Here is a 19185-nt window from a genome sequence, read left to right on the forward strand (position 1 = left end):
AGTAGAAGAAATATCTAAAGGGCTTGCCGCTGTACAATGGTATGAATTCTTTTAGTGAGGAGAATCTGGCAGTCAAGTAGAGGAAGGGTTGAAGGTGTGCAGGGGGAAAAAGAAAATGTAGAAATTAATCAATCCAGGCATGGCATAATGAGAACTTGGATAGAGCAAGTTGTGAGGATGGAGAGGAAGGTCAGAGTCTTGGGGCCACTGTAGGGAGAATAGCAAACACCAGGTCAGCAGATGAAAGAAAGTGAGTAATACAAGTCTAGGAATTTGGATCTGGAAGATAGGAAGTATGGTGGTGACACAGAAAGAAGGAGCTTGGAAAAGGACCAGGTTGTGGGGGGACCGATATTATGGTAACTGTTATAACTTGAATCTGAGCTGAGGGTGAGTCTCCTGAGGCAGACAGAAATTTTGAAGCTGCCATATTGAATCAGTTAGTCTCTAATAGAGTAGAGCAGTAAGGAGGAAATGATGGGCAAAATTGGGGATAGCAAAAGGGGAGTCTAGAATGTTTCCCAAACTAATCTCCAGTCTCTCACAGTAATTATTTATTTGTCCAACTTCATTCCATAAAGGATTTGAAGCACCTTCCAGAACTCATTATGAATTATTGTGATTAGTGTAATATTCTATTCAAGACTCATTCACAAGTCCCTGTTTCTTCAACCCAAGCAAGCAATTGCTACGATTTACTGAGTACTTTTTATGCACCAGGCGTTAATAGGCTTTTTATAAACGTCAGTTCATTTGCTCCTCAGAAGTTTCATTCTCTTTATTTTCTAAAACTTTTTTCTTGATCACAACAGTGTATGACTTTCAGGAAATGTTCAATAAGTGTTTGACTAATTATAATACATAGTCATTGAAGAAGCTTTAGAAAACAGACCAAAAAATGCTGTAATCACAACATTCAGATAACATTTGGGCTAACGGTTGGCTGTATCTCCTCATCTTGTTCTATCATCCTTAAAGTCAGTTCTCATGGACAGACACGTTGATCTTAGGAGAGATGCTGGAAGTTGCTATTTTGAGTATTTTTAAATCACTCAATACTGGATATAAGCTTGCTCAGCTTTATTTGCCTTTCTCCCAAAAGCAGAGGATACTCTGTGACTGTGTATCAGAACAGATACCAACCCTGGTGAGAAGGTGCTGACCATTCTCCCCTCTCCTCCTCATACCTCCAGGCCTGCTATGGCATCCTCAAGGTCCCAGAAGGCAGCTGGCTGTGTCGCTCCTGTGTCCTGGGCATTTATCCGCAATGTGTATTATGTCCAAAGAAAGGTGGAGCCCTGAAGACCACCAAGACAGGGACTAAATGGGCTCATGTCAGCTGTGCCCTGTGGATCCCAGAGGTAAGAATTCATCCAGGCCCGTGAGACCATTTGCTCCAGGGTGTCCCTGTTCCCCACAACATTCAGACCGACTCAGGCTTAGTATGGAAATGCTTCATGCTTGCCCATGTTTCTGAAGTAATAGTACTTCCACTTGAGCTACCTCAGATCCTTCTTGGATGCACACGTGCATGTAAGCCCATGCTGATTAATATATAGGTGGTATTCCCAGTGGTATTTGGGATAATACCCAAATATATACATGGTATTTGGGTACATCATGTATAAATTGATTAATTTGTATGAGAGGAGAGACACAAAAGACCAGGGTGTGAGCAGCAGAATTTTTTAAGGTAAAACTTATATTAGGTGCCAAATTTTAAGTGTAGAGTTTTGTGATATTTTACACATGTATGTATCTGTAACCACAACTCAGACCAAGACATGAAATGCCCTAAAAATAGACATAAAGCACCCCAGAAAGATCCTCTATACCCACTTTCCAGTCTCTATCCCCCAAGAATAACCACCATTTTTGTCTTGATCATGATAGATTAATTTTGTCTGGTTTTAAACTTCATACAGTATGTATTCTTTTCGGTCTGGCTAATACTCTATGTTGTGGTGTGTATCAATAGTTTGTTCCTTTCTATTGCTAATATTCCATTGTATGGATATACTCTGATTTATTCATTTTCCTTTGATGGGCATTTGGGTTGTTTACAGGTTTAGGCTATTACAAATAAAGTGAGCAATAACTCTTTGTCTACTGTGATAGATGCCCTTTACTTTATTTTTATTTTATTTTATTTTATTTTATTTTATTTTATTTTATCTTAATGTTTGAGACAGAGTCTCGCTCTGTCATCCAGGCTGGAGTGCAGTGGCGCTATCTCGGCTCACTGCAAACTCCGCCTCTCAGGTTCACGCCATTCTCCTGCCTCAACCTCCTGAGTAGCTGGGACTACAGGTGCCCGCCACCACGCCTGGCTAATTTTTTTTGTTTGTTTGTATTTTTAGTAGAGACGGGGTTTCACCATGTTAGCCAGCATGGTCTCGATCTCCTGACCTCATGGTGATCCACCCGTCTAGGCCTCCCAAAGTGCTGGGATTACAGTGAGCCACTGCGCCCGGCCGATGCCCTTTACTTTTTGAAGCTCTTTTCAGGGCTTACACTCAACATCTGCCAAAGACCTTCTTTACTCAAAATTCGATGTTTTCTCATTATCTAGCCTGGTCCTTCAGTTGCTGGTATTTCCTGAGTGGCTACATGTACACTATTAAAATGGGGCTTCAAGACATTTCTTCTTATGGCTGCCTTTTTTTTTTCTTTAGCTGTGTGGATATCCCACTCATGCCCTCTCTCCCCAGCCACTATCCAAGCCAGCAAATTTGTTAGGCAGTTTAACTGCATGACAAGAGAGACTGCAGAATCTAGTTAATGGGGAGCTGACATTATATCAGTAACTCATTCTCCTTTAAGATTTTCCTGTTTTAAATATTGTTAATATTGGTTCCAGGGGAGTTATTGTCTAATAAAGAAGCTCACAGTTACACTAAAAGTCCCATGTATATACTTTTGTATTCCTATGACTATAGACATCAGTATTTTAAAAAAATATTTGAATAGTAGTTTATTTTTCTTACTAAGAACATCTAGACATAAAATAAACTCAGGTTTCTGGCTTGAGAATGACTTTTCCAACAGCAAATCCCCCAGCTAATAGAGTAGGCTCTCTCAGCTTATAAAAGTCCAGAACATGACTCAGGAAGAGCTCTTTAAAAACAAAATAAGCTTTCTCAGTTATTGACATTCTCTTATGGTTTCTAGTTCTTGGTTTCCAGTGCCTTCTGGACTATTCAAGATCTGTTAGTTTCCTGACGTGGGCAGAACCAGTACTAGTTTGGCATCCTTATTTGACAGTTCTTCACCTTTTAAAGCTGTATCTGTCTTAGAAACTCATGTATTTATTTGGCAGTGTGGGGAGAATGAAAATACTTTTTACCAGCAGTTGCTTGACCCCTTATTTTCACATGGAAAAGAATATTTTCATGTTTTTAAAAAACATCCCTTTCTGCTGGGTGTGGTGATTCACGCCTATAATCCCAGCACTTTGGGAGGTCGAGGCAGGCAGATCACTTGAGTCCAGGAGTTTGAGACCAGCCTGGGCAACATGGCAAAATCCCATCTCTATTACAAATACAAAAAATTACCCAGGTGTGGTGGTGCATGCCTGTAGTCCCAGATATTCAGGGGGCTGAGACGGCAGGATCACTTGAGCCTGGGAGGTGGAGGCTGCAGTGAGCCCTGATCCTGCCACTGCACTCTAGCCTGGGTGACAGAGTGAGACCCTGATTCAAAAGGGAAAACAAAACGCATCACTTTCTTTTCAGCACTCTCCCAAAGACTAATTTCACTTTGAAGCTACTTTGGCTGAGGGAGTAGGGTAAACTTACGATAGTTATGTGGTTTTAAAGACTTTCGTTTTAAAATGTCATCCTCATCCTTTCTACTTACATTCTGCAGTCTCTTCATTACACAGATGTGCTGTTTTCCAACAATATCATGGTTCCTTTGTAAACCAAATGGAAAGACTTGTCACTGCCTCCGTTTTTTATCCTTAGTTGATTAAATGAAACAACAAGGCATGTAGCACCATCTCTTAACATAATAGATACTTGATTTAGTTACTTTTAGTAGCTTTCTTTGGTTCCTAAGTAAAAGTGTCCATTAAGGTAACCTTGGCTGGGCGCAGTGGCTCATGCCTGTAATCCCAGTACTTTGGGAGGTCAAGGCAGGAGGATCACTTGAGGCCAGGAGTTCAAGACCAGCCTGGGGTAACATAGCAAGACCTGGTCTCTACAAAAAAAAATAATAATTTTTAATTTTGTGGGTACGTATTAGGTGTATATATTTATGGGATGCATGAGATTTTGATACAGGCATGTAATGTCTAATAATGACATCATGAAACATGGGGTATTCATCCCCTCAAGCATCTATCCTTTTTGTGTTACAAACAATCCAGTTATGTTCTTGTAGTTATTTTTATACGTACAATTAAGTTATTTTGACTATAGTCACCCTGTTGTGCTATCAAATAGTAGGTCTTCTTCATTCTTTCTGACTATCCTTTTTATACCCATTAATTATCGCCACCCTCCCCCCCCCCCGTTCCCCCCACTACCCTTCCCACTCTCTGGTAACCATCCTTCTACTGTCTATCTCCTTGAGTTCCGTTGTTTTTATTTTTAGATCCCACAAATAAATGAGAACATGCAATGTATGTCTTTCTGTGCCTGGCTTATTTCACGTGACATAATGACCTCCAGTTCTGTCCACGTTGTTGGAAATGACAGGATTTCATTCTTTTATATGGCTGAATAGTACTCCATTGTGTATATGTACCACATTTTCTTTATCCATTCATCTGTTGATGGACACTTAGCTTATTTCCAAATCTTGACTATTGTGAACATTGCTGCAAAAAATATGGGAGTGCAGATACCTCTTTGATATACCGATTTCCTTTCTTTTGGGTATGTACCCAACAGTGGGATTGCTGGATAATATGGTAGCTCTATTTTTTGTGTTTTTTTTTAGAATCCTCCAAACTATTCTCCATAGTGGTTGTACTAATTTACATTCCCACCAACAGTGTATGAGCATTTCCTTTTCTCCACAGTGTATGTGGGTTCCCTTTTCTCCACTCCTCACCAGCATTTGTTATTATTGCCTGTCATTTAGATAAAAGCCAAAAATAATTTTTTTTAATTAGCCAGGTGTGGTAGAGGCTGTGGTGGGAGGATCACTTGAACCCAGCAGTTCAAGGCTGTAGTAAGCCATGATTGCACCACTGAACTCTAGCCTGAGTGACAGAGGGAGACCTTGTCTCTAAAAAAAAAAAGAAAAGTAAAAAGTAATCATGCCTAGTCTGTACTCCTGCTCTCTCATCCCATATGTGAATTATTTATATTACTGGAAATGAGTGAAGGACTGAGCAGTGGAAATAAGTTTTGTTTATTCTTGATTCCATATTAACCTTAAGAGATGTGACTTACCTCGTTGTTTTGATGTTCTTAGCTTTATATAACATCGTTTATGGTTTGTGAAAGGTACTTCTGGGATGCCTTGGTACTTCTGCCTTATGGTGGTATTTTATTTGTAGGTCAGCATTGCTTGTCCTGAGAGGATGGAACCGATCACAAAGATCTCCCACATCCCACCCAGTCGGTGGGCCTTAGTCTGCAACTTGTGCAAGTTGAAGACGGGGGCTTGTATTCAGGTAAGTCCCCATGAGAAGTGGTAGAGTGGGCTAACACCCAATTAGCTGGACTCACCCTCCCAGTGAGAGTGTCTTGTCGACTGAAAAGTCACTCAGGAGATCGCCCACCCACTCTTAGGGCTCTGCCATTGTACAGACCATTTCTGGAAATCCCTTTTTTGGATATTGCCTCTGGACCATTCAGCTTATTCTTTCAATATTTGTAGTGATAGTTTATCTTCATCCTTTGCTGTCAGAGCTGATGAATTAAGTGAGTTCTAAAGCTATATGATACCATCCTGGGTGGAAATCAGCTATAATTCTGAAAAAACCAGGCCCATGTTCTTTTTTTTTAAATTTCAACTTTTATTTTCAATTTTTGGGGTACATGTGCACATTTGTTACATGGGTATATTGCGTGATGCTGAGGTTTGAAATACATTTGGTTGTATCACCCATATAGTGAGCATAGTAAGTACCCAATAGATAGTTTTTTAACCCTTGTACTCTCCCTCCTCTCTCTAGTAATCCCCACTGTCTATTTTTCCTGTCTTTATGTCTGTGTATCCCACTGTTTAGCTCCCGTTTGTAAGTGAGAACATGTGGTATTTGGTTTTCTGTTTCTGAATTAATTTGCTTAGAATAATGGCCTCCAGCTACACCCATGTTGCTGCAAAGGACATGATTTCTTTTTTTGTTTTTTCTCTCTTTCCAACTTTTATTTTCTGTTCAAGGGTACATGTCCAGGTTTGTTACATGGGTAAATTGTGTGTTGCAGAGGTTTGGTGTACAGATAATTTTCTCACCCAGGTAATCATCATAATACCCAACAGGTAGTTTTTCAATCCTCACCGTCATGTAGGCCCCACTGTCTGTTGTTCCCTTCTTTGTGTCCATGCCTACTCAATGTTTAGCTCCACTTATAAGTGAGAACATGCAGTATATGGTTTTCTGCAATTAGGGGAGACGTGGATGGGATTGGGAACGGCCAGTTACCTCCAGCAAAGGCACAGAGGTTGCCTTCTCTTTCCATGTTATTTCTCCTTCTATGCCAAATGTAATAAGATGGCTCTGCTGGCTAGAGGGATGGAAGGGCTGACCTTTCACCTCTCAGACCTCCTACATGTGAACTGCAAGCCGGTTGGAGTTATATTTGCCTGCCAACCTTCTTCGGTGAAGAGGGGACATATAATATCATTGCACAGTGCAGGGGTCCGCAACTGCCAGGCCACAGACAGGTACTGGTCCATGGCCTGTTAGGAACCAGGCCGCACAGCAGGAGGTAAGTGGCGAGCAAGTGAGCATTACCGCCTGAACTCCGCCTCCTGTCAGATCAGCAGTGGCATTAGATTCTCATAGGAGCATGAACTGTGTTGTGAGCTGCACATGCGAGGGATCTAGGTTGAGCACTCCTTGTGCGAATGTAATGCCTGATGATCTGTCACCGTCTCCCATCACCCCCAGATGGGATCGTCTAGTTGCAGGAAAACAAGCTCAGGGCTCCCACTGATTCTACATTGTGGTGAGTTGTATAGTTATTTCATTATATATTATGATGTAATAATAATAGAAATAAAGTGTACAATAAATGTAATGTGCTTGAATCATCCCAAAACCATCTCCCCCAGTCCATGGAAAAGTTATCTTTCACAAAACTGGTCCCTGGTGCCAAAAAGGTTGGGGACCACTGGCTTTAGGGATAATGACTCTAGGCGCTTTGTGAGATTTCTTGCTGTCTGGCATGACAATATTTTCCAGGCTTATCGTGTAGATTTCTTGCTCTAGACCTGGGATTAGCTATTCCTCCAAGGAACCTAGGGTCTTTTACTGGGAAGTTGTAATTGAAGAACACAATCTGGACCCCCAAAGGCCCTTTTAATTTTTTGAATTCATTCTTATATCTGACAGAATTGGCTACTTCCTCTTTTTTTTAACCTTTCTTGGATGATTTTATTTATTTTAACTATGGCACTTTAAAAATCATAAAGGAAAAATATTTAAAGGAAAACTCTTTCCATGGAGACTACTACCCTAGGACATTGCCTGTGTGTTTATCTAAGCTCTCTCCTGGTTACTGCCCATGTGTGAATCCCTTGAGGGCCGAGATTGTGCATCATTTTTCTGTGAATTTCCCTGGCACAAAGTAGAGTGCCTGCCCATTGTTAGTACTTAATTATGGTTTATTGAATACATATATTCATATTTTATTGTACCATGGATTCATTTGTGATATGCATTTCCCCCTTTAAAAATAATATATTTTTCATTTTTCAGTTATTATTTGGTCATTTTATAGTAGCACATTGGATTTATATCCAGTAACTTATTTTCTTTATTGTGGCCACTACAGTTTCCCCCATTTTTGCTTTTGTTGTGAGACAGGGTCTCACTCTGTCACCTAGGCTGGAGTGCAGTGACACAATCATAGCTCACTGCAGCCTTGAACTCCTAGGCTCAAACGATCCTCCAGAGTAGCTGATACCACAGGTGCACGCCGCTACACCTGGCTAATTTTTAAATTTTTTTTTTTTTTTTTTTTTGTAGAGACAGGATTTTGCGGTGTTGTCCAGGCTGGTCTTGAACTCCTGGCCTCAAGTGATCCTCCTGCCTTGGCCTTCCAATCCAAAGTGCTGGGATTACAGGCATGAGCCACTGTGCTTTTTTTTTTTTTTTTTTTTTTTTGGCCCGAGTCTCTCCTTGTTGCTTGAGTGCAATGGCGCAATCTCAGCTCACTGCAACCTCTGCCTTCTGGGTTCAAGCGATTCCCCTGCCTCAGCCTCCCAAGTAGCTGGGATTACAGGCACACACCACCACACCCAGCTAATTTTTTGTATCTTTAGTAGAGACGAGATTTCACCATGTTGGCCAGGTTGGTCTCGAACCTCAGGTGATCCACCTGCCTTGGCCTCCCAGAGTGCTGGGATTACAGGCGTGAGCCACCACACCTGGCCTTTTTTCTTTTCTTTTCTTTCTTTTTTTCTTTTTTTTTAAAGAGAGACAGAGCCTTGCTTTGTCACTCAGGCTGGAGTGCAGTGGTGAGATCATAGCTCACTATAACCTTGAACTTCTGAGCTCAAGCAATCCTTCCACCTCAGTCTCCCAAGTAGCTAGATCTGTAGGCACATGCTACCATGGCTGGCTAATTTTTTTGTTTTGTAGAGATAGGGTCTTGCTGTGTTGCCCAGGCTTATTTTTTTCTACAGTAATTAGTAATTGGCAATAAGACTTTGGTGAGAGAAAATATTGGCCTTGACCTTAACAGACCTGGATTTGTATTACAGCCCTGATGTACCACATTCTGCCACTATTATGGTTATTTATCTATGAGTTTTATCTGCCCTAGTAGACTGTAAACTTAGACTTTCATCCTTAGATCCCCTATACCCGAATCTGGTAGACAGACAATTATATTAGATTGATGGATGGATGATGGATGAACAGTTTGAGAGATGAAACATTCTGGTGTAAGTTTCTCATTTGCAGAGCAATGATTCTTACTTTCATTACTTGAGTTCAGCTTCTTTATTTTATAAAGGTCTTACCAAATTGAGACTCTTACAATTTTGATTATAAGGAATTTCATTACAGAGACTCCTCTGCATGAAGAAAGGGGAGGAAACGTAGAAAGGACTTTGTCATACAGCTTGGGTGCCAGCTCAGCCACAGTAGAAGAAAGCATCAGATAGATTCCTAAGGTTCTTGACTCCAGGCCTTGGGTCCCAGATAGTATCTCTGGACCCACCCAGGGCCAGGAGGAATTCGCCACCCTGAAAGGAAGGACACAAGCCTTGCTGGATTTGCCACCTACTGATTGTAGAGCCGTTGGGACGTGAACGAACATAGGTGGTAGCCAGGCAGTGATCACTGCAGGCCTTGGGCGAGACCCAATGCTGTGCTGGCTTTAGGTCTGACTGGGTGCAGTCCCAGTGGTGGTGGCCATAGGGGTGCTTGTATTAGCCCTCCTCCATCTCCAGGCAACTCAGCACAGAGAGAGACTTCATTTGTTTAGGGGGAAGTAAGGGAAAAGAACAAGAATCTCTGCCTGTTAACCCAGGGAGTTCTTCCAGATATTACCCAGTAACACCAAGGTAGTATATCTACAAGTCTGCAAGAGCCATGGCATTACTAGGCTTGGGGTGCCTCCTAAAGCAGATATGGCTATAGTGACCAAAGACTTAGATCACAACACCCAAGTCCCTCTGAATACCTGGAAAGTCTTCCGAAGAAGGATGGATACAAACAAGCCCAGACTGCAAAGACTGCAATAAATGCTGACTCTTCAATGCCCAGACACTGATGAACATCCGCAAGCATCAAGACCATCCAGGAAAACATGACCTCACAAAATGAACTAAATAAGGCAACAGTGATTAATCCTGGAGAGACAGATATATGATCTTTCAGATGGAAAATTCAATGTAGCTATTTTGAGGAAGCTCAGCAAAATCCAAGATAACACAGAGAAGGAATTCAGAATCCCATCAGGTAAATTTAACAAAGACATTGAAATAATGGAAAAGAGGCCGGGCACAGTGGCTCACACCTGTAATCCCAGCACTTTGGGAGGCCAGAGCAGGTGGATCGCAAGGTCAAGAGATCAAGACCATCCTGGCTAACATGGTGAAACCCCGTCTCTACTAAAAATACAAAAAATTAGCCAGGTGTGGTGGCGGGCGCCTGTAGTCCCAGCTACCCGGGAGGCTGAGGCAGGAGAATAGTGTGAACCTGGGAGGCGGAGCTTGCAGTGAGCCAAGATCATGCCACTGCACTCCAGCCTGGGCAACAGAGCAAGACTCCGTCTCAAAAAAAAACAAATAATGGAAAAGAATCAAGCAGAAATTCTGGAGCTCAAAAATGCAATTGATGGACTGAAGAATACATCAGAGTCGCTTAACAGCAGACTTAAGCAGAAGAATTAGCCTCAAGACAAGCTATTTGAAAATGCACAATGAGAGGAGACAAAAGGAAAAAGAATGAAGCATGCCTACAAGATGTAGAAAATAGACTCAGAAGGGCAAATCTAAGAATGATTGGCCTTAAAGAGGAGGTAGAGAGAGAGATCAGAGTAGAAAGTTTATTCAAAGGTATAATAACAGAGAACTTCCCAAATGTAGAGAAATGTATATCAATATTCAAGTACAAGAAGGTTATAAAACATCAAGCATATTTAACTGAAATAAGACTACCTCAAGACATCTAATAATCAAACTCCCAAACGTCAAGGATAAAGGACCCTAAAAACAGCAAGAGAAAAGAAACAAATAACATACAATGGAGCTCCAATACATCTAGCAGCAGACTTTTCATTGGAAGCCTTACAGGCCAGGAGAGAGTGGCATGACATATTAAAAGTTTTGAAGGAGAAAAACTTTTTTCCTAGAATAGTATATCCAGTGAAAATATCATTCAAACATGAAGGAGAAATAAGGACTTTCCCAAATAAACAAAAGCTGAGGGATTTCATCAACACCAGGCCTGTCCTACAAAAAATGTTAAAGGGAGTTCTTCAGTCTTGAAAGAAAAGGATGTTAATGGCAATAAGAAATCATCTGAAGGTGTAAAACGTACTGGTAATAGTACACAGAAAAACATGGAATATTATAGTATTGTAATTGTGGTATGAAAACTCCTATCTTGAATAGAAAGACTAAAAGATTGGCCAGTCAATAATTACAACAACTTTTGAAGACATGGACAGTATAATAAGATGTAAGTAGAAACAGCAAAAAGTTAAGGGAATGAAGTTGAAGTGTAGAGTTTTTGTTTTCTCCTTGCTTCTTTGTTAATTTGTTTATGCAATCAGTGTTGTCATCAGTTTAAAATAATGGGTTATATTATTCGCAAGGCCCATGGTAAACTTCAAATCAAAAACATACAACAGATACACACAAAAATAAAAAGCAAGAAGTTAAGACATACCACCTGAGAATATCACCTTCACTAAAAGGAAGACAAGAACAAAAGAAGGAAGGAAGAAAAGACCACAAGACAACCAGAAAACAAATAAAATGGCAGGAATAAGTCCTTACTTATCAATAACATTGAATGTAAATGGACAAAACTCTCCAAAAGACACAGAGTGGCTGAATCAATACAAAAAACAAGGCCCAATGATCTGTTGCTTACAGGAAACATGCTTCACTATACAGACACATATAGGCTGAAAATAAAGGGATGGAAAAATAGATTCCATACAAATGGAAATCAAAAAGCAGGAGTAGCTATACTAATAGAAAAAAAAACTATAAAAAGAGACAAAAAGAACATTATATAATGATTAAGGGTTCAGTTCAGCAAGAAGATAGAACAGTTGTAAATATATATACACCCAATTCTGGAGCAACCAGAAATATAAAGCAAATTTTATTAGAGTTAAAGAGATAGACCTCAATAAAATAATAGCTAGAGACTGTAATACCTTGCTTTCAGCATTGGACAAATCATCCAGATAAAAAATGAAGTATCAGACTTAATCTGTACTATAGACCAAATCAACCAAATAGATATTTATAGAACATTTCATCCAACAGCTGCAGAATATACATTCTTCTCCTCAGCACATGGAGTATTCTCAAGGATAGACCGTGTGTCAGGTGCCAAAATAAGTCTTAAAATAATTTTTAAAAATTGAAATCATCAATTATCTTCTCTGGCCACAGTGGAATAAAACTAGAAATCAATAACGAAGAATTTTGGAAACTATACAAACACTTGGAAATTAAACGACATGCTGCTGAACTACCAGTAGGTCAATGAAGGAATTAAGAAGAAAATTTTAAACTGTCTTGAAACAAACAAACAAAAAAAATGGGAACACAACATACCAAAACCTATGGGATATAGCAAAAGCAGTACTAAGAGGAAAGTTTATAGCAATAAGCCTGTATATCAAAAAAGTAGAAAAACTTCAACCTTATGATGCATCTTAAAGAACTAGAAAAACGAGCAAACAAAACCCTAAATTAGTAGAAGAAAAGAAATATAAAGATCAGAGCAGAAATAAGTGAAGTTGAAATGGAAAAAAAACAAAGATCAACAAAACCAAAAGTTGGTTTTTTGAAAAGATAAAATCACCAAACCTTTAGCCCAACTCACTGAGAAAAAAAAAGAGAGAAACCCCAAATAAATAAAATCAGAGATGAAAAAGGAGACATTGCTATTGATACTGCAGAAATTCAAAGGATCATTAGAGGCTACTATGAGCAACTATATGCCAACAAACTGGAAAACCTAGAAGTGAACAGATTCCTAGACACATACAACCTACCAAGATTGAACCACGATGAAATTTAAAATCTGAACGGACCAGTGACAGATGGTGAGATTGAAGTCGTTATAAAAAGTTTCCCTTCAAAGAAAATCCTGGGACCCAGTGGCTTCACTGCTGAATTTTACAAAACATTTAAAGAAGAACTAGTACCAGTGTTACTCAAACTATTCCAAAAAATAGAAGAGAAGGGAATACTTGTAAACTCATTCTACAAAGCCGGTATTACCCTGATACCAAAATCAGACAAAGACACATCAAAAAAAGAAAACTACAGGCCAGTATTCTGGATGAACATTGATGCAGAAATCCTCAACAAAGTACTAGCACACCAAATTTAACAATACTTTGAAAAGATCATTCACCATGACCAGTTTATTGAGGGTTTTTATCGTGAAGGATGTTGAATTTTATCAAATGCTTTTTCAGCATCAGTTGAAACGATCATAGGGTTTTTGTCCTTCGTGCTGAAGATACGATTTTTCACACTGCTTGATTTGCATATGTTGAGCCATCCTTGCGTCCCTAGGATAAATCCCACTTGGTCATGATGAATGATTGTTTTAAAATAACTAAAAGGGTATAATTGGATTGTTTGTAACATAAAGGATAAATGCTTGAGGTGTGGGATAGAAATTGAATAACATAGAGTGGCTAGAATAAAAATCTTGAAAAAGAACGCCAGAGACTGATTTACGAATTAAGGCATATCATTCCTCTTTGAAGAAACTTTGGGTTGGATGCAGTGGCTCATACCTAAAATCCCAGTGCTTTGGGAGCCCGAGGCAAGAGGAATGTTTAAAGCCAGAGGTTCAAGATAAGCCTGGGCACAGAAACTCTTCTTACAAATGTGGATTTTTAAAAGGTAGCATTTTTCCTCTAGTGAAAGCATTTGAAAAAGTATTTTTCTTCTACAATTCCTGAAGAATATGTAGAAAATTATTTTTCCGGCCGGGCACGGTTGCTCACGCCTGTAATCCCAGCACTTTGGGAGGCCGAGGCGAGCAGATCACCTGAGGTCAGGAGTTCAAGACCAGCCTGACCAACTTGATGAAACTCCGTCTCTACTAAAAATACAAAAAGTAGTTGGGCATGGTGGCACGTGCCTGTAATCCCAGCTACTTGGGAGGCTGAGACAGGAGAATCGCTTGAACCCAGGAGAGGCAGAGGTTGCGGTGAGCTGAGATCGCACCATTGCACTCCAACCTGGGCAACAAGAGCGAAACTCCATCTCAAAAAAAAAAAAAAAAAAAAAAAAGTAAACCACAGTGAGATACCATTTCATACCTACTAGGGTGGCAGTAATAAGAAAGACAAACAATCAAGGATGTGGAAAAATTGGAACCTTCATGCATTGTTGGTGGAAGTAAAAATGATGCAGCTGCTGTGAAAAAAATTTGGCAGCTCCTCAAAATGTTAAACATAGTTACCTTATAAACCAGTAATTCTACTCCTAAGTATATACCTGCAGTTTAAGAGATCACCAAGACCATTCTCAGGTTCAGCAATTCACTAGAAGGACTCACAGAACTCAGAAGAACAGTTATACTCACAGTCATAGTTTATTGTAGTGAAAAGATACAGATTTAAAATTAGCCAAGGATAGAGGCACATAAGGCATGGTCCAGGAGAGACCTGGAATGCAGCTTCCAGTTACCCTGCCAGTGGAGTTATGCAGATAGTGCTTATTTCTCCCAGCAACAATGTATAATACACATAGAGTATTGCCAGCCAGGAAAGCTCACCCCTGGTGTTGAGCGATTTTATTGAGAGTTGGCCACGTAGGCATTGCTCACCATCCACGTGGCTGACGTTACTCTCCAGTCCCTCCAGAGGTCAGGCTGATAGAAGGTGCCCCAAAGTCTCTACCATAAATCACATCGTTAGCATAGACTATCTCACTTGGCCCAAGGTAAACAAAGACACTCTTATCAGGCAGGACATTCCAGGGGCTTAAAGGTTACTTCTAAGGAGCTAAAGACAAACAGCCAAACCTTTTTTTAGACAAGGTTATCCTTTACCGCACAATACCCAAGAGAAATAAAAACATATATCCACACAAAAGCTACTGCATGAATTTTCATAACACCATTATTTCATAACAGACAAAAAGTTAAAACAACCCAAATGTCCATCAACTTGATGAAATGGGGTATATCCATACAATTATTTTTTGCCCATAAAAAGAAATGAAGTTCTAATACATGCTACAACATAGAGGAACCTGAAGAACATGCTAAGTGAAAGAAGCCAGACTCACACAGCCACATATTGTTATAATTCCACTTATATGAAATGTCCAGAATAGGCACATCAATAGAGACAGAAAGTAGATTAGTAGTTGCTTGGGGCTGGAGTTGGTAACAGGGAGTAACTACAAATGGACACAAGATTTGGGGTTGGCAGTGATGAAAATATCCTGGAATTAGGTAGTGGCAATGGTTGCATGACTATAAATATATTGAAAACCACTGAAATGTACACATTAGACTGGTGGACTTTATGGTATATAAAATATATCTTAATAAAGCTGTTTCTGTCATTTCAGTGAACGAATATAATGACCATGCTGTAATGCATGTAGTAAAGTGTTTAAAGACACATGTATAAAAGATGCTTTGTAAAAGTGCTATTTGCTTGCCACAATGAGAACAGTGCTGTCTCAATTTTTTATTTTAAATTTGTAAAGATAAAAATATTTTTTAAATGGGCATAATAAAACCTCTCTGTCACCTTCCATGGTTACAGTGGAAGTAAGTGAGATGTATGCAAAGGCATTTTGTTTAATAGAATGTGCCAGACATACGTTTTAGAAAAAAAAAATAGGTATCTGGTATCTGACTGGCACCTTTCTTTCTTTCTTTTTTTTTTTTTTTTTCTGAGACTGAGTCTCGCTCTGTTGCCCAGGCTGGAGTGCATTGGCGCGATCTCAGCTCACTGCAACCTCCACCTCCCAGGTTCAAGCAATTCTCTGCCTCAGCCTCCCAAGTAGCTGGGATTACAGGTGCCTGCCTGTAATTTTTAGTAGGGATGGGGTTTCACCATCTTGGCCAGGCTGGTCTTGAACTCCTGACCTCGTGATCCAACTGCCTCAGCCTCCCAAAGTGCTGGGATTATAGGCGTGAGCCACTGCGCCCAACCCTTTTTTTTTTTTCAGGATCTGGAGTGCCCAGGCTGGAGTACAGTGGCACGATCACGGCTCACTGCAGCCGCAACTTCCCAGGCTCCCACCTCAGCCTCCCTAGTAGCTGAGACCACAGGTGTGCACCACCACACACAGCTAATTTTTGTATTTTTTGTAGAGACAGGGTTTTGTCACGTTTCCCAGGCTGGTCTTGAACTCCTGGACTGTAGCAGTCCTTGCGCCTTGGCCTCCCAAAGTGCTGGGATTACAGGCGTGAGCCACTGTGCCTGGCTCTTCTTTTTTTTTTTTTTTTTTTTTTTTTTTGAGAGGGAGTCTCGCCCTGTCATCCAGGCTGGAGTGCAATGGCGCAATCTTGATTCACTGCAACCTCCGCCTCCTGGGTTCAAGCAATTCTCCTGCCTCAGCCTCCCAAGTAGCTGGGTTTACAGGTGTGAGTCACTGCACCCGGCACTCTTCTTTTTTTTTAATGGTAATATTATTTTATGTTTTTTGTTGTTTTACAGTCTAGCTGGAGTGCAGTGGCACAATCATGGCTCCTTATAGCCTCGACCTCCTGAGCTCAAGTAATCCTCCCACCTCAGCCTTCCGAGTACCACAGGCGTGCGCCACCACACTCTGCTAGTTTTTTTATTTTTAGTAGAGATGAGGTCTCACTGTGTTACCCAGGCTGGTCTCGAACCTCTGAGCTCAAGTGATCCTCTTGCCTCAGCCTCCCAAGGTGCTGGGATTATAGGCATGAGCCACCATGCCCAGCCCAAGTTTTATCTTTTAAATTGCAATTTTTATTAACACATTGTAGTTGTACATATTTGTGGGGTATAATTTGATGTCTTTATATATATTGTATAGTCAAATCAGGATATTTAGCATATCCATCGTCTCATGCGTTTATCATTTCTTTATGGTGAGAACATTTAAAAGCCTCTCTTCTAGCTATTTTGTAAAATATAATACCCTTCTGTTAACTGTCGTCACCCTGTGCAATAGAACACCAGAACTTACTCCTCCCAATTATAACTTTGTACCCATTGACCAGCATTTTTTCACCACCAATATATATAGATCTCCAGTGATAAATACCACAGAATTACCTTTTTTTTGAAAACAGTTGGATTTTGTGGCAGTTTCCTAAGAGGTATTATATTTTTCATATAAGTGCCCAATTCTTGTCTGTGCATTATCTTTTATTTTGAGTAATTTATGTTTATATTTGTCTCTACATTCTATAAACGTTCTATAAATTTGACCTGAGAAGATCTGTTTTTAGCTTCCCAATAATAGTAGTTTGATGTCACTTATTCATTCCCTTGAATAGAAAATCATTTGCTTTTTCCTCCCATATCTTTAATAGTTATTAAACAGCAAAAGAGTACTGTGCCCAACACTTTAAATCTTTTACTAAAGAATACCTTTTACTTTGTTTTTCAAATGTCTGACTAGTTTCTTAGCCAAGTGATAACAAAAGGTACCCAGGTAAAAGTACATCTTGAACTTTCATCATCCTCATTTTCGAGAGGCTTCAGTGTAATATAACAAACTTTTCTGATAGTGGTGTTAAAAGCCAGGGTGGACCATCTTAGGAGCTTCTTATCTGGAAGAATTCAGTAAGTGGCTACATTACCACTTAATTGGAAACTGGAGGGGGAGGTATATAGAGTGGGGGATGGAGGTAGAGGAAATTCAAGCAATAATAAATGTAAGGCTGGATTAGATGATCTTAGAATTATATTTCATCCCTGGAATTCTTTATCATATGAAATTAGTTTAAATGAAATATGGAATATGCCCCTTTAAAGCTTTGACAGTTGCAGTGTTCTCTTAGGTGTTGAATTTCTCAATCTAAGATGATCTATCGGGCCTTTGCATTCTTTTTGTCTTTATTCATATGTAAGAGTTAACACTTGGCTTTAACCATAAGAATTCCCAATATATCCTTAGAAATGAATCTTCCCTTACTTTCCCCACTTCCTCTACATAAGCACATAGATGCACTCATGCATTTTAAATCTTTGGGCAGCAGGGTGCAGTGGCTCATGCCTGTAATCCCAGCACTTTGGGAGGCCAAGGTGGGCGGATCACTTGAGGCCAGGAGTTCAAGACCAGACCAGCTTGGCCAACATGGTGAAACCCTGTCTCTACTATAAATACAAAAATTAGCCAGGCATGGTGGTGCACACCTGTAGTCCCAGCTACTCGGGAGGCTGAGGCAAGAGAATCGATTGAATCCAGGAGGCAGAGGTTACAGTGAGCCGAGATCACACCACTGCACTCCAGCCTGGGCAACAGAGTGAGACTCTGTCTCCAAAAAAAAAATTAGGCCTGGCGCAGTGGCTTATGCCTGTAATCCCAGCACTTTGAGAGGCCAAAGTGCGCAGATCATTTGAGGTCAGGAGTTCGAGACCAGCCTGGCTAATTGGTGAAACTCCGTCTCTACTAAATACAAAAATTAGCTGGACATGGTGGCGCACGTCTATAATCCCAGCTACTCACAAGGCTAAGGTGGAAGGATCACTTGAGCCTGGGAGGCAGAGGTTGCAGCGAGCCAAAATCGCGCCACCGCACTCTAGCCTGGGCAACAGTGTGAGACCCTGTCTCAATCAATCAATCAATCAATCTTTGGAAGGAAAGCTGTAACATTGTAACCATAACAAATAGTAATTAAGGCTAACTGAAGCACAGGAGTATAGTAGTCATGGGCCAGGTCCTTCTCCCTCTGCCCCCCTATGAATAGTCAGTACATACTGCATAGTAATGCTTAACAAATGTGTTAAATCTATGACTGAATGGCAGAATATTATAAACTTAATTTCAGATTGTCTGTAACCATACTGTTCAATAGAACTTTCCACAGTGGGCCAGGCACAGTGGCTCACACCTGTAATCCCAGCACTTTGGCACACTGAGGCGGGTGGATCACCTGAGGCCAGGCATTCGAGACCAGCCTGGCCAACATAGTGAAACCCTGTCTCTACCAAAAATACAAAAAAATTAGCCAGGTGTGGTGGCAGGCACCTGTAGTCCCAGCTACTTGGGAGGCTGAGGCAGGAGAATCACTTGAACCCTGGAGGTGGAGGTTGCAATGAGCCAAGATTGTGCCACTGCCCTCCAGCCTCAGCAACAGAGCGAGACTCTGTCTCCAAAAAAAAAAAAAACTTTCCACAGTGATGG

General features: G+C 40.5%; 2 protein-coding genes across 8 annotated transcripts in view; both read left to right on the forward strand.

Annotated features, from left to right (window-relative positions):
* Positions 1-19185, forward strand: part of LOC129475042 (zinc finger protein 674-like) — a 981285-nt gene that overhangs the window by 579163 nt on the left and 382937 nt on the right.
* Positions 1-19185, forward strand: part of JADE3 (jade family PHD finger 3) — a 149798-nt gene that overhangs the window by 122066 nt on the left and 8547 nt on the right. For all 7 annotated transcript variants that reach the window (XM_055266879.2, XM_055266878.1, XM_055266881.1 and 4 more), the window contains 2 exons: positions 1194-1361; positions 5510-5626. In XM_055266879.2, the coding sequence (XP_055122854.1) occupies positions 1194-1361; positions 5510-5626 (285 nt within the window). The remainder of the gene's footprint in view (positions 1-1193; positions 1362-5509; positions 5627-19185) is intronic.

The sequence above is a fragment of the Symphalangus syndactylus genome, chromosome X, assembly GCF_028878055.3.
Source record: "Symphalangus syndactylus isolate Jambi chromosome X, NHGRI_mSymSyn1-v2.1_pri, whole genome shotgun sequence".
Classification (NCBI taxonomy): domain Eukaryota; kingdom Metazoa; phylum Chordata; class Mammalia; order Primates; family Hylobatidae; genus Symphalangus; species Symphalangus syndactylus.